This window comes from Equus caballus, chromosome 23, assembly GCF_041296265.1.
Source record: "Equus caballus isolate H_3958 breed thoroughbred chromosome 23, TB-T2T, whole genome shotgun sequence".
NCBI lineage: Eukaryota > Metazoa > Chordata > Mammalia > Perissodactyla > Equidae > Equus > Equus caballus.
Genome location: NC_091706.1, coordinates 37,110,348 through 37,125,920, shown reverse-complemented (window position 1 = coordinate 37,125,920; position 15,573 = coordinate 37,110,348). Strand labels below are relative to the sequence as shown.

General features: G+C 41.9%; 1 protein-coding gene across 9 annotated transcripts in view; it reads right to left on the bottom strand.

Moving 5' to 3' along the window:
- Nucleotides 1-15,573, bottom strand: part of SMARCA2 (SWI/SNF related, matrix associated, actin dependent regulator of chromatin, subfamily a, member 2) — a 166,771-nt gene that overhangs the window by 33,863 nt on the left and 117,335 nt on the right. The window contains exons 1-2 of one of the 9 annotated variants that reach the window (XM_070248201.1): nucleotides 1,562-1,665; nucleotides 191-286 (exon numbers count right to left, since the gene is read on the bottom strand). The exons of 6 other annotated variants lie outside the window; for them this stretch is intronic. In XM_070248201.1, coding sequence (XP_070104302.1) covers nucleotides 191-283 — 93 coding nt within the window. In that variant the 5' untranslated portion in view covers nucleotides 284-286; nucleotides 1,562-1,665. Of the gene's footprint in view, nucleotides 1-190; nucleotides 287-1,520; nucleotides 1,666-15,573 lie in introns of those variants that run through there. 2 more of the 9 variants (XM_070248199.1, XM_070248200.1) reach the window with 2 other exon arrangements.

Sequence of the window (15,573 nt, the reverse complement as noted above, 5' to 3'; positions counted from 1 at the left end):
TGGAGGCTGAACATGCTAATAATAAATACAGCATGCAAGGCTGTCAACAGTTAATGGTATTGCTCTCCTCTAGTACCCAGTCGCACACAGAAATACGGAGAACACCGGCTTTTGATGTGTTACACACCTACACATGCCTGGGATGTCGTTCTACTGAATCTTCAAGACGGCAACGAAAAAGGATATTTACCTTACCACTATCAGCAGGCCGGCTATCGGAAATCACAGTTAGTGGGGATAAAATTAACAAGCCAGCAAAGCAGCGAGCTGCTAGTCTCTTCATCAGCTGATCAGGAAAAAAAAGAGAGCTGGGGAAAGGCTATGTTTTCATATACAAGTAATTTTATTTTACTGAAAATTTAATACTGAAACGATTGTGGATACTCAAATCTGCTGTTTCATTCTAGCTGCTACTACAAGGCCCGAAGCCTTCCTCCTTCAGCCTGTTTTAATATTGACAACTACTTATCATATTTTTTTCCCCCTTATTATTCCAGGCAGCAGAATTAGAGATTTTAGCTCAGGTGGTTTCTACTTCTTACTCGTCTCTTAACAATTAAGCCAATCAGAAAACAAATTAATATTCAAATTTAGTTTAAAAAATGAAAACAAGGTATGCTTTATTTTGGGTATTTTAAACCTCATTTTAGTGCTTTTTAAAAAAAAATAGGCTGCATGGTTTCGAAGCAGTCTCAGATGGATTTTTTTTGGAATAAAGGAATTTTTTTTCATTAAACCCATGTAAGTAAAAGCAATGTGCATGTTCTCAAGTTCAAATATTTTAATACAAATGTTATTCTTCTCTTTAAAAGAAAATCCCGAAGAACTGATACTTCACTTTCAGTTTCATGCTGTAAATTTTTTCATTGTTTTTCTTTGCAGTGGGATAAATGAAGAGGGGGAAGTTGTGAAAAGGGTATTTCTACTCTCACCCTCCCTTAATTTTGAAAAAAAGGAACAAAGCATAACCTTGTGATATTTGGACTTTTTAAATCTCTAAATCTGTGAGTAAGCTAAGAAGCAAAAACAAATTGAATGGCAAAAAGAACTAGTGAAACCATTTTTATTACAATTGCTAATACGTGCAGATTCTTATTAAATTTTAGATTTTGGAATCACAAGGAAATAGACAAAGTACTGATCATTATTCCCCTTAAATTAAGGTTTTATGCAGGAATGCAGAGAGCTACAAAGCATCTGCCCCCTCCCCAAAGACCCCAAACACATCCATATGCAGTGCTTTATGCCCAGGGCTTTCTAAGGGTCTTTTTCTAATGGAAATCAATTCACGAAATATTTCCCAGTGCTTTTCGCACTTCCAGAGGAGAGCGAGATCACTCCTGCCTGTAAGTCAAATTATTCACAGAAATTTAAAACTGTTCTTTTATTTAAAAAAATTATTTATTAAACTGGCTTAACTGACTCAACTCAGGGCTGGGGGGGGGGGGGAGGGCCACACAAAAAAAGAAACTTGCTACACAATGCTAAAGTACTACCCCCAAAAGAATTCCCTTCCAAACCTTTTACCAGCACAATAATGAAATAAATCACAGAAGCAAACCCCCAGTTTCCGACTGGTGACGTGTTGCGCAAGAGTGCGAGCCCTAATTCAACATACAGACGGCTCCCATGCTGAACTGCCTCTAGATTTAATGAAGTGAATAGGAAGGAAGTCGGGGGGGAAAAAAAGTGTACAAATAAGAAATTAACACTTTCCTTCCCTACCCAAACGGTGAGATACAACTACAGCGAAGTTTGGTGAGGCACTTCTTTTCTTAAAGGCACACTGCACCCGTTTGGCTCCGGATGTCCCTGAAAAAACCCTGACGGTGTTGAAAATCCCAGCCAAGTTAAAAGAGTTAAGCATATTTCTGCCTGCTTCTTTCCTGAATGAAGCTGGGAATTACTCCGTCCTCCACTGGATGGCAACCTTTTTTTCCACCCTTCTTTTTCTCTTTGGATTTTTTCTTTTTTTTAAAGAATACATTTTCATGACACAGGATGTGCACCAACAAGATACAGACCGGCTCCTTCTTCAATTAGTTCTTAAGAAAGCGGTGTGCAGGATCTCATAATAAAATGCAGGAGACGGTCGCGCGCTATTAGCTGTTGCAGAGGAAACAGTTTGCAGCTTGCAAAGCACATGGCAGACCTGGGAATCGGCCACACGTGGGTCCAGTGGTGCCCCTCTCTGTCATCCCGACACATTCTGCGTCTTTTAATGAGAGATGGACGGTCCAGAAAGTAGGCATTTATCCTTGTTCTTCTCAACCCGCGGTGTAATGAGGTACGATTATACATGACTTCATAATACCACACAGCAGAATGGAGCCATGACTATGAATAGGTAAACGGGGACAAGCAAACAACAAACCACAAGCCAACTCCGGTGCATTGTGCCACCGTGGTTGCCATTCATTCCTAACTCAGCATCTCCACGTCCACCAAGCAGTGTGGCACAGCCCTTACCGTGGAACAGACCATGTCAGGGCAAACTGAAAGGAGCGATTCGAAAGACACTGAGACGATGCATGGGAAATTTCCTGGATATGAAATGGGGACTTGATCATTCTAATACTTAACTCTGATATTTAAATACCACATTTCTGCCCTCTGACACATTCTCTTTTTCTCTCTGCAGGTCCTCCTGCCTTAGAAGCTCTAACTGGATTCGAGAAGAGGACCCTAGGGTGCTGCTGGGGGTGTGGGTGCAGTCACAGAGTTGAGGGCACAGCCTTAAAGAATGCCGGTTAAGACTATTACAGGGCAATACTGCTGTTTCCTGTGGACCGCTCACACATCTCTAAACTTGATCCCAGTATTCTGGGAGGCTTAGCCTCAAGCCCTGCTGAGGCTCTGGAAGCCAACAATATAGGTAATGATCCCCTAAACAACCAGAGCAGCGGCAGAAGCAAGCAAAAACAAAGTGGGATTTTTCAGAAAATTTAAGATTTCATGTATGCAAAACTTTCTGAGGCATATTTAACGATGGCAATAAAATTGCACATGGAGTTCTTGCCCAAAATGACACATCATTTTAGTCACTTGGTTTAATAAAGACTGTAGCACGTTTGGGCACAGAATTTCAGACTCAGGGCTTTGGACAATTATAAGTTTTTGATGATGAGCACCCCCCAAAACAAACTCTTAGAAGAGTATGCATAAAGTCCAATTCCCTAAGGTGAAATGAGCCAGACAGAAAAGGACAAATATTGTATGATTCCACTTATATGAGAAAGAAGAACCGTGGTTACTAGGGGTGGAGTGGAGGGGGGAGGGGCAGTTACTGATTAATAAGCACAGAATTCCAGTTTGGATGATGAAAAAGTTCTGGAGTGGATAGAGGTGATGGTTGTACAACAATGTGCTGAAATGCACACTCAGAATGGTTAAAATAGCAAATTTTGTGTTATGTGTGTTTCACCACACACAATAAAGTCCCTGGGGTTTTATTTTCTCTAAATATTAAGGAAAAAAACCCAACTGCACGTTCATACATGTCCCTACCACCTTGACACACAGCACACAATACTAGTGAAATCTTGCTAGCTTTATGAACTCAAACCTTACTGCATTTCAACAGGTGGCATGTTCAGTCTTGTCCTTGCCAAGGACTAGAAGCCTTTTCAAAAATCCTTATTCATTCAAATGTTATTAAGGAAATATCCATGATGTAAGAAAATACCTTTATTTAGGACATACCTATTCACAAACTTTATAATTTTGTTAACAAATGCCTCAAATATTCAGGGAAGGAGATGAGTTGATCTGAAGGCGAAAGCTTTTTTTTTTTTTTGCAGGGAAAGATTCACCCTAAGCTAACGTCTGTAGCCAATCATCCTCCATTTTTCTTCCTTTTCCCCCCACTAAAGCCCCAGTACATGGCTGTGTATAGTTGTAAGTTCTTCTGTGTGAGTTGCTGGCACAGCACAGCTACTGACAGACAAGTGGTGTGGTTCCGCGCCCATGAACTGAACCTGGAGGCCCAAGTGGAACGCGTTGAACTCTAACCATTAGGCCATCAGTGCTGGCTTGCAAAGGTTTTTTTTTTTTAGCATATTTTGTTTTTTCTTTTTCACTGTGGTGCAATTAACCAATGGCATATTAATTCAACAGACTCTCATTCCTTATTTCACTCATTTGTCAGGCAACTTGGGTGCCACCTGCACTCCCTGCTCTCCCCAAGTTGGAGACAGAAATGCACGATGCTGGCCATAAAGGGGAAGTGACTGGAGACCCAGCTTAACTGAGTTTCTGGTACAGTGAGATTTTCAGCTTCTTGTTCAACACTTTAGATCACTTTTGCAAAAACGAACCAAGTCTCTCTCTTTCCCCCTAATGGCATAAGGAAATTAGGGGGAAGAAGAGAAAAGGGGAGCCGCAGCTCACACAACAGAGATAAGGCAAATTAGTACACTATTTCAGGTAGAAGCGATTTAGGATTAGGAAGAGGAAAAAAATTATAGGGTATATAAAAATCATTTCAGCTACAAGGTCAACCAAGTATCTTTTGGGCAGTAATAAGCATAATACTCTATTCCGAGAATGACTTTTAAATTTAGCAGTGGGTGGCCCCCAATACCTGGAACTGTAGACCCTACTGCACTACAAGCATAATGTATTGATACCCTTATTCTAAAAAGTTAGGCACACACTACGCTCCAGCTCTCTTGGGTGAAATCAGTCAAAGAACCTGAGAGAATTTGCCAGCCTGCAGGAGGCTTAGAGAAACAATGGAGAATTAAGAGTAGTACAGTTCTGCTTTCTTACCCCGAGACCATTTATCCATTTACTATCAACTCATAACACAACCAGGAGCTCCACCCACTTGTCTCCTGTGCAGGGCTTCTCAAGGAGGCCTGGGCCACCTATGTACTTCAGGGTTCTTGGTAGAAAAAAGGGAAGAAATGCCAAAAGAAGGTAACAGATTGTGGTATAATTTCAGTGCTTAAAAAGAATAACTCATTGCTTTTGAGATAGGTAAAATACAATGATTCTGAGTATAACCTCATTGGGAGATGATGCCAAACGGCGAATTGGAGGCACTTGAGACAAATAAATGGTTTTCTTCTGGGCTCCCTGTGATAGGCCGTAGGGGAGGAACAGAGCCCTGAACCAGGTTTACACACTACAACCTGACAAGTTCTCTGGTCTATGCACTGTGGTTAAAAGTATCAAGTTCTAATGAGAAGGCGGATGAGGGTAGGTACTCCTTCTGCCTGAGGCAGATGCAAAGAAGGCCATTAGTACCCGAATTACAAGGTAGGAGAACACACAGAAAACAACACCAAGAATCAAAAGCTCAGTAGTTTGAGGCTACCTGATAGAGGAAAGAAATAGCCTCAATGTCAATAAATCTTAAGATACACGGCATCACCAATACATCTATTACTTCTGCTATTACCACCAGGAGCAGCAGCAGCAGCAGCAGCAGCTAATACACACTGTTTCTACGTTGCCAGACACTCAACCTTTTACCTGCATTTGCTCATTTAATCCTCATAATGACCCAATGAGGTAGGTATCATTATTCTCATTTTACAGATGAGGAAACTGAGGCACCGAGAGATGAAGCATCTTACTCCAGATCATACAAAAGGAAGTCGCAGAGCCAGGCTTGACTGAACTCAGAGTTTGGCGGCATAAAACATACCCTTAGCTAGCATGCTATTCTACTTTACAGCACAAAGGATGACTCTGAGCTATCAGGAAAAGGCTAAATTATGCTTGCTAGGCTTAGGGGAATAACGCAAGTAAAAACATAACATGATGCATCTTAGGAAGACTTCCAGCTAAGACCACACACACACGCACACACACACACACGCAGTGCTCACTTTGCACAAAATGTGGACCATAAAATTGACGATGCAGGTTGAAACTGTACAAAGCCATTTTAATAATCAATGGGAAAATTATGATTGTTCCACGACCTTTACAAATTTATGTCAAAAACATTAAACTCTCGTTGTTGATTATACACGTACAGGGAAAGGAAAAACATCGTAAAATGAATATTTAGTACACTAATTTAGAACATTAGAAATATTGCACCTTAAAATCTTTTTTAAACTTAACAAGAGTATTTGGACAATGCTTGGCTTCCTCTTCTCATCAAATAACTTATGAAATGGAGTGAAGGTCTTTTCTATGCCTTGGCAAACAGCCAAGGAGCAGCTTCCAACATTCTATCCTTTGCCCTTTCAATGTAGTGAAATAGCTCAGAGTTCCTTTAATTTGAAGGTTTTTTGCTGGTGTCACTTCCTCTGGGACATCTTCATTCTTTTATTCACAACCAGCTTCCTCCTTTATGTCGGTAAGTTCACCTACACTAAGTTCCTCTGGATGAATATATCGAGTCCCTCCTTTAAGGCCACTTTGCCGTCCTGTATCTTTCTTCGCTTAAGCTCTTGATAGGATTGTCGTCCAAAAAAAAGACGTCTCATCAGCAGTAAATATTTGATGATGATCCTCATAACCACCTGCCTTACCTAATCCTTGGAACCCGGGTGCGAATGTCACAGCAGCGCCCTTATCTGCCTTGGCAGCACCACCAGCCTGCTCAGCGGGAACCAATTCATGCTGACTTCCGAAAGGGTGAAACCAGCCTTTACTGGCAGTAAAATGTTCTTCTCCAGTCTCCTTGTAATTACCATATTCTTTCAACCTGGCAACTAACTTCAGTGCTTAGGCCTGAACACTAGCCAAACTGATTGGAATTTTTTATTATAATCGTCAATCTAAAGCAAATGCTCAAATTCAACCATAAGTGGCTTTATGTTCCTAGTGCAATTTAAACTAAAATATGTTGAGGTGACTTTAGCTTGTTTTTTATTCAATGGACTTTTTCAATATGGTTTGAATTGCAGTTTCCTGAAGGATTCCTCCTGTCTTCACTTTGATGTTGCCATTTTCCCTAATCACATCAAATTTCACTTCCTGCATCGTTACTTTTTGTTTCTTTGCTGCACTTTCATCTTTGGTGGCCAATTTCCTCTCTTGATTATCTATCTGTATAGAATGTCGTGTGGGTTTATCACTGGGAGACAATGAGGCACCACAACTATACACTTCACTGTCTGTAAACGGACTGAGTAACAGATGCTTGGTGACCAAGTGCCAAGACGCTTTGCAAGAAGTGATGTGATTGGTCACTGATCATAACGTGCATCTGTTACGTATGTAGTGATTTGTGGACTGAAGAGCCGGCAGCAAAGTTTGTGCTTTATGTAGTGACTCACAGTAAGTACACCATGGTGTTATGCTCTGAACTGGGTTCCCCCCAAACTCATATGTTGAGGTCCTAACTCCCAGTAGCTCAGAATATGACTGTGTTTGGAGATGGGGCTTTTAAAGAGGTAATTAAGGTAAAACGAGGTCCTTAACCCAATATGTTGTCCTTATCAGAGGAGACGATCAGGACACAGATACACACAGAGGGAAGACCCTGTGGAGACACAGAGAGGAGACAGCCACCTGCAAGCCAAGGAGAGAGGCTGCGGAAGAAACACCCCACCAACGCTTGATCTCAGACTTCCAGCCTCCAGAAGAGTGAGAAAACAAATTTCTGTTGTTGAACAACCAGTCTGTGGTATTTTGTTACAGTAGCCCTGGCAAACTAATACATATGATAACTGCAATTTGTTATTGGGGGACCGATGTTTTCTAATTATATTGCAGTAATGGAAATCTATATATATTGGAATGGTGCAAAGCAAGGACAGCCTGCATGTATGCATAATACATCCCTGTGAATAAGTGATGGCAGCCTGTATCTTTCATGCCATCCTATTATCTAATGGAAACTGCCCCACCCACAGCACTTGCTGCCTGGCAGCTATGTTCTAGAAGAGGCAACTTCTCTCTGTCCTGGTCGCACCTGGTGGGACTGCGAATGGTTCCCTGTTCTCAGGATGGCCCATCTCCAGGCTTGAGCAGGGCCCGGCATGGGGTCTCTGTATAATATACAGGAGTGAAAGGGATCGGCTGAGTTAGTTTAGTTCTTAGGAATTTGAACTGTGGATGTGAAAGAAGATGTCCAGTTGGTGTGGGAGTTCAAGGTCAAGAGGTAGCACCAAGGCCAGAGATCTTATGAGCACAAACCATGAACAGAGGATAACAGGACATAAGCAAAGAGTATATTATGTGAAGGAGAAAGAGTAGCTGATCCCAGGGAGGCTGTAATTTCGTGTACACAAACACACAAGTATTTGTTTAGGCTACAGACACATGCACATGTACACGCACACACATATATACACACACACACACACACACATTAGAGTGTCTAGTGGAGGAGAGCCAGGCTCCAGTTATGGTTGCACAGCCAACCTGGAAATGTACAATAATTTCATTGCTAGATTTGCTCTAGTTATGTCTGTACGGTGCTTCTAAGTATATATAAGGTTGTCAAGTATGACTGTCCTGCTTTATTTAACGCCAGGTCAATAAAGCTAAAACTTCTAAACAAAATTTTGAGCCCTGGTGAGCTAAGAGCTATACATATATTGCAAACAATTTGCTAGGCAAAAAACTGTAAAACAAATCGCTAATTTTAAAGCAAAAAGACAGAAGAACAGAGGTCAATATGACCAGGTTTTACTAATAAACACACAATACTATTTTGGCCTTGCAGGCTTCCATAGCTTCTTGGTATTCTAAGCCAGGACCAACAGTTTTACTGGGAATCCCTGGTTGAAATCAACACAGGCAGAGTGGGGTAGCAGAGACAACACTAGGAAACTGGGTCAACTGAAACATGGTCGGTGATTTGCACAGTATAGACAAACATGGGGACTGGCTCCAACTGACAGTGACATTCATATACAGAAAACATCCCCTAAAATGCATCCCAAAAACAGCATCTAGAGAAAATTTTAGAGAATGCACACCTGGCAGTCACTAAATCTGAAGGAAGTTAAAAGGCTCCTTCAATCGACCTCCACTTAAGGCTGCCCACAGCACAGCCCCTCTGCTCTCTCTACTTGGCTCACATACCAACAGTCAGTTGTGTCCCCAACATCTTGATGTCGGTTACACTTGTTATTGGAACAACACAGTTTCAGTTAGGCATTACATGAAATGAAATACAGTTGTGGAAAGAAATAGAGTTCTTATTTCTACAAACAGCAAGTACGAAGAAAAACTCCATAAAAGCTGAGCTGCTTAAAAACAAAACAAAACGCGTTGAACTTGGCAACGGCTAGACTTCTAATCTGGGGACGAGTCTGCACTCAGTGCGCTTTGTTCCTATCAGGATTCTTACTCAGGTGATGGATGTGTTAGTTAACCAGATGGGGGAATCCTTTCACAACGTATATGTATATCAAATTACCACGATGTACACTTTAGATATCTTACAATTTTGCCGATTACACCTCAGTAAAGCTGAAGTTAAAAAAAAAAAATTCTCACTCTAAAACACCAAAACTGGAAATCCTAAGTGACACGTAATGGGTGTCACTTATGCAAGAAAGACTACAGTATTCTAGTCAGCCCATTCAAAGAAGCAAACTCAGGCTTACATTAAGAATGTGGCAAACACATATTCATGTTTTCCATTAAAATTTTCATCTACACACCAGTGATGTATTATTTTCTCCCATTAACTGATATTTTCCTTAACAGACCACTACTAGTTGTGATTATTTTGGTTACGAAGGCTTCTGCTCTTCTTTCTTTTTGGAATAGGGGTCACGAGGAAAGTTGTATTACCTTGCTTGTGCTTTTTTTTTGTCGTCCAGCCTTTCCTCCCCAGCAATAAGACTTAGTAAGTTGATTCTGATTTTTTTCTAAAAGGTTATGGACTATATCCCACTGGTCAGATCGTAAGTACTTCTTTCATCAGGTTACTGCCCTACTCAAGTGCCTAAGATATCCTCAGTGTATCGGTTCCAAGTGTCCCTGCCTAGAACATCTTAGCCATGATCTCCATGATCTGATCTTACCCAGTCTGACTTGCCATATTTCCTGGCACGAGAACATCCCACAAGTAAGAGGAACACAAACCCAGTGTCTCACCACAGTGCGCCATATTTATTTCCACCATTGGGATTTCTCTCATGCTTCTCACCTGGAGTGTCTCCCCCAATCCCTGTACCTGTGCATGCTGTACCACTCTTTGATGATCATGTCCCATTTCCCCGCTCAGAATCTTCCTCAAATGGCACAGACCATTTTGATTTTTTTTTCTTACTGAGACCATGACTTACTTTTCTCAATTCCCCTACAGTTCCTGGCACAGAACCAGGGGAAGAAAACTTAGGTAGAATAAATACAGTTGAATACAAATTTAACTTTTAGACAGGTTCCCTGGGAAAACTGCTCTTACGTATATACATATTTACTAAACACTAGTCGTGAATTCAAGTGTATTTGTTCTAGGTATTTCTGTTAATCTTCAAGCACAAAATTATAAACTCTGGTGTCAAACTCTATCATCCCTACATCACCCTCTAGTGATCATCTCATTTCTCACCTTCCCTTTACTGTCAACCTCTAGAGTCACCTAGCCTCTTGGATCTACTCCCCGACCACACAGTAAAATTCCTTAGCACCCAGGACAACTTTTTCCAAAGTTGCCCAAAGCTCCTGAATTCCTGTATCTATTAGTCTTCTCTAAAACATATTTTATTTACTTTCTCTTCCATTGCTCCTTACTTAAAATCTCCCCTTCTTATAATGCTATAGTCTTGGGTTTCCCTACCTTTTCTCCCCGTACATGAAGATTCCAAGTTCTTCTTTGGCCTTCTTTTTCATTCTCACCGATTGGAAATAGGCAGTCAAATGTGGCCAACTGCCCTTTCTGGGTCCACAGCAGACATCACTAATAAGTCTGCTGCCCTCATGAGCAACAGGTGAGATGTCTCATAATGACCCTGGGAGGACTTGCTGCTAGAGAACTTCAAAACTGCTCTCCTGGAGGGCATAAAAGGCAGACCCTGGCAAGGCTGTCAGCCCTGCCACTCCCGGAGAGGGGGCTCCTCCACGCACTGCTTTCTGCTGAGCAGCCTGGACACGGACTCACAACCCTCAGTGTGGTGAGCGCTTCCTGAGCAGCCCCTCACGATTGACGGGCGGTACCCGAGAAGCCCAATCCCCCATTCCGGATGTAAAGTCTTCCTGGAGATCCAAATTGTCCCTGGCTTCAAATGTGACCTCAACGCATACGGCTTCAAAAATTTCTCTCTAGCCTGGACTTCTCTTTGGAGTTAGCAGTCGGGAAGTCTAATATCCTACCAAATGCCCCAAATCAAATTCGTCACTTTTCTTCTAACCAGACAAATATTTCTCTTCTGGATCCTTTTACCTGATCTAAGGGCAGCAGCATATCCCTCTAGTTATCCAGGCGAGAAACTTTTAAAATCATCAGTTTCCCTTGTTACATTCCACCAGTCCTGTCAGCCACTGCGTAGTTTACCTGTGAAATAGTTCATAAACAATCTTTTCCCTTCTTTCTTCTTGCTCTCGGTCTCCTCTTTCACAGGGTCAAATATAACGGCCTCCCTTAGCTTTTCCTCTCCCTCTCTTTAGGGCCCTTTTAATTCATCCTTAACAATGCAAATGGTTATCTTCCCTCTGCTTAAAAAGAGGGACACATCATTCATTCTCCCATGTCAAAGATGTTCAGACTCTACATTCTTCCCATAGAAAAGAATAAAGCCCGATTCTTCAGTCATGCTTACCCTCCATGGTGTGGCCCCACCTAGTTTTTCTTCTCCACTCCCATCCTTATAAAAATGCCACGCTCCCAACACACAGGTTCCAGGATGCATGAGTCACATTTCTACACCTCTATGTGGTTCCCTTAGCCTGAAATTCTCCTCCTGACCCCCCTTTCCTTTCCAAATCAGGCTCATCTTTTAAGCAATGGCTAAAACGCCATTTCTTTCATAATATCATACTTGTTCCCTCTTTCCCCTGTACTCCTCCCACAATACATTCAGGTTCTTTTATTCATTCTTTATTTGATTCTGCTTTGTATGAGTTTTTTGTCTTAAAATATGTCTGAATCTCCTATCAGTCTGAAACCTCTCAGAATTAAAGTCATTTTAATCAAAATTGTCTCCAAAGGCCTTTAGATGGATGCCTGGCTCCCCAGTGGGACCCACAAATCTTGCTGAAATAAAACTACATCTTTATTGTTTACTCCTCTGCTTCCTCAAAATGACAGGGCTTAGCAAGGACGTGCCTTTTAAGGCCTGGCTTAAATGATTATCGTTCAAGGGAGGGCTACACAACTATACAGTGAATTAAAATAAGCCAGATAAATGGGGCAAAAATGAAGGTGTTTGTTCTTCGTTTGCCCTGCTCCAGCCCACCTCTTTAAACTGCCTTTGTAACTGGTAATTATACAATCTTCTGTCTTACTCTAGCTTTAAGAGTTAAAGGGCTTAAGTAAGATATTCAACCCCACTGGCAGAAAAGACCATCTCCTTGGAGGATGATGGAGACCAACACCCCTTACTCAGCTCAAAGGCAGAGCAGCGACTGCAGTTGGATTGAATAAGGGAAGCAGGAGAAGAGAGAACCCTGGCCTCCCTGGAAATAAGGCAAGCGAGGAGCAAGCAGGGAGAAACTGACCTGTCATCCTAAAGAGCCCCAGGGTCCTCCTGCTCAGCAGAAGGATGCGCACAGAGGGGCCCCCCCTTGAGGAGTGGTGGGGCTGACAGCTTCCAGAGGTCTGCCTTATATCCGCTCTAAGAGGCTGTCCTGCAGCTCTCTAGCGGCAAGGCCTCCCAGGTCATCAAGAGACTCACCTGTTGCTGATCTGACCTGAGCTCCTGCACCTTTTCAAGAAGCAACCAGAATTCCCACCCAGGAGGAGGTCGTCTCAGTGGGCAAAGGGGCTGTAAACTGGGATGGGACGTGTCTTGTCCCTAACCCCCTGAGTCCTGCAGACTTGCGCTGACGTGCATTTTCAGACTCTAAAAGGCAATAAACTCAACATTCCACATTCATTAAACAAATCCACCTGCCGTGAGCTGAAAGTTAAATCCAGAAACCACGCTCCATGCCTGTGAGGCTTAGCTCCCCATCCGTAAAATGGGAGACATAATTCCAAGTCTTGAAGTGGATTAAAACGTGCTGTGTATTTAGAGCTCCCAGCCTAGCACTGTCTGGGACACAGAAGAGAGAGGACACTATAGGAACTGAGAGAAACGGTCTGATTTGGCTCAGTAAAGTCCTGAAAGTTCTATGGGAATAAATTTAGATGAAGAACTCAGCCCTGGGGAGGGGAAGGGCGTGATGTGAGCCAACTTAATGACAGAAAAAAGCACTGACTATGAAATTGGGGGGGGGGGGGTGGCATCTTTAAAAGAAAGCAGGAAACAGACTGTGAAATCTGAAGTGGAAATATAAAAACCCTGTTTACAAGAAGAAGCAAAAATCACTATTCCAGTGTGGGAAGGCACACCCCCACATACCCCTTGATGGCCTTAAAAAAAAAAGTCAGTTCTTGGCACTGGGCACCCAGTAAAACAGGGTGTTCCTAAGACCAAATGTAAGGACATGCAAGTGCTACTAACAACAGGCTAGGACTTGATGGGTATTATGGGTTGGGATTTACTGAAACTGCTACAAAAGAACTGAGCCCATAACAGGTTAAAAATAATTCTGAACGTAATGGCACCAAAATAACCCCTGTCAGTAATTTAACTTGGCTCCTTCTCCAACCTGGGTACGTGAAGGTCAATGAGATTACAGGTGATTCTATTTTCTTTCCCGCCCTCTTCTGTATTTTTCATCATGATTTTATGGTGGGAAAATGCTTCCAAGTAAACTTTATGTAAAGAAAAAAAAAACCCCTGAAGCTCCAGGTGTTTTGGGTGTTGATTATAGAAATGCAGAAAGATACAATTAATAGAAGAGTCAATCATCAGATTTACGTGGTAAGATAAAATGGTAGCAAATAAAACCCCTAAACTGGGTTTATTAATTCTCTTCCAGAACAACTATTCATGTCAGGGGTTCGCCTGGAATGGGGACACTGTAGTTTGTTGGACTCCACAATATCCTTTCCCATGCCTTCCAATAATATCCTATGACATGACTATACTGAGTTTTTTTTAATTAAAGTGAGTGCAAATGGATTTGGTCTTTAACTTGGGGGGAAGTTGATATGTTTCAATGAACAAGATGGATCCATTTAGCAGCTGTTAGTACTCTGGCTAGGTAGTGTGCGAGGAAGAAAAAAACGGATGGGGTAGATGGGTAGCTTCTTCTTGATGATAAGGTGTTAGAATATTCTTGGTCTGTACAGAATTGCTGAAGGCCCCAACTACCTTGAATAAGGAAAGTAGCCCCCTGTGGCAGGTAGGTGCCTCCTTCACTGGCTCCACCATGTTGGAGTCCTGTCCATCATGTCCTGTCAGCACCCAGGACTCATCTCAACCCTCCAAATGCTATAAACAACCAATTAGTCCCACACACTGAGTCAGGTACTGAGTCCACCAGCATGCTAGAGAACCCTGTGTCAAACACGCATTTTTGAGAGAAAGCCAGACTAAGAACAAGGAGAAAATCTCTCACCCAACACCCCACTGAGTTTTAGTTCCTGAGAGCTGAGTCTTAGAGTTGGAGCTAGACCAGTGCAAACCCACATAGTTCTTTCTAGGGTCATCAAGGGCAAAGTCAAACAAGTACAAGGCAGGAGAGATGGGGCCATGCTCTCTCCCTCACCCCCATCCCTCACTGCATGACTCCAATGTATAGACAAGGAAACTGAGACTCAGAGAGGTGACGTGACTTATCCCAGGTGTCACAGAGCAAAACAATAACAGATGTGGAACCAGAGCACTGACATCCTGCTGTCTGAGCCCCCGTTCCTTCCACTAAGTCATCAGAGGCCACTGTGGAAGAGAAGCACAGAACCACTGGCAGCCTGGATAAAGCTGAAGTTCTGCAGATATCATTTTAAATAATCTTTGGAAAATATTCTACAAGGTCCAAGGGAAAGATATTTTAAAAAACAGCATCATGCATTAGGAATATGTTTTCTATGATGGACTATGAGCACGGTGACCTTAAATATTGTATTTCAGTAACAGCAGCAGAACAAGACTCAATCAAGCTTTGCCTAGAGCAGAGTTTCATGGTCCCATCTATAATTTTTCATGATTCTGACAATTCAACACTCTTTAATAGAAAATAAGAAAGGAAGCCATTGAAACGTATATGGGGTTACGCTTAAAATCAATGTTCTCTATTGGGGACTTCCTTATATAAAACTAGAAATGAAAACCCAATTCATTTAACACTTTCTTTTTGTCTTGTAATTTTGAGTTAGATTAGATGTATTAATCTGGTTTTTGCTGAAAAAGAATTAAGAGGGCTCGAGCTAGAAGATAGCTGTTGTAAAATCTATGAGAATTTCCAAGGAATACTTTTCAATGCATATTTAAATAACTTTCATGAATGTGTTCTGAAATTAGAACGGAGCCTTCAAATTCTTGAAAAGCTCAAGAGCACTTATGTCAAAACCGCATGCATTCAGAATTCTTTTAAGTAAGAAATTTTACATGAAAACAGAGATCACTGGAATCTAGTGGGAAAGAATGCCAACAATTTCTA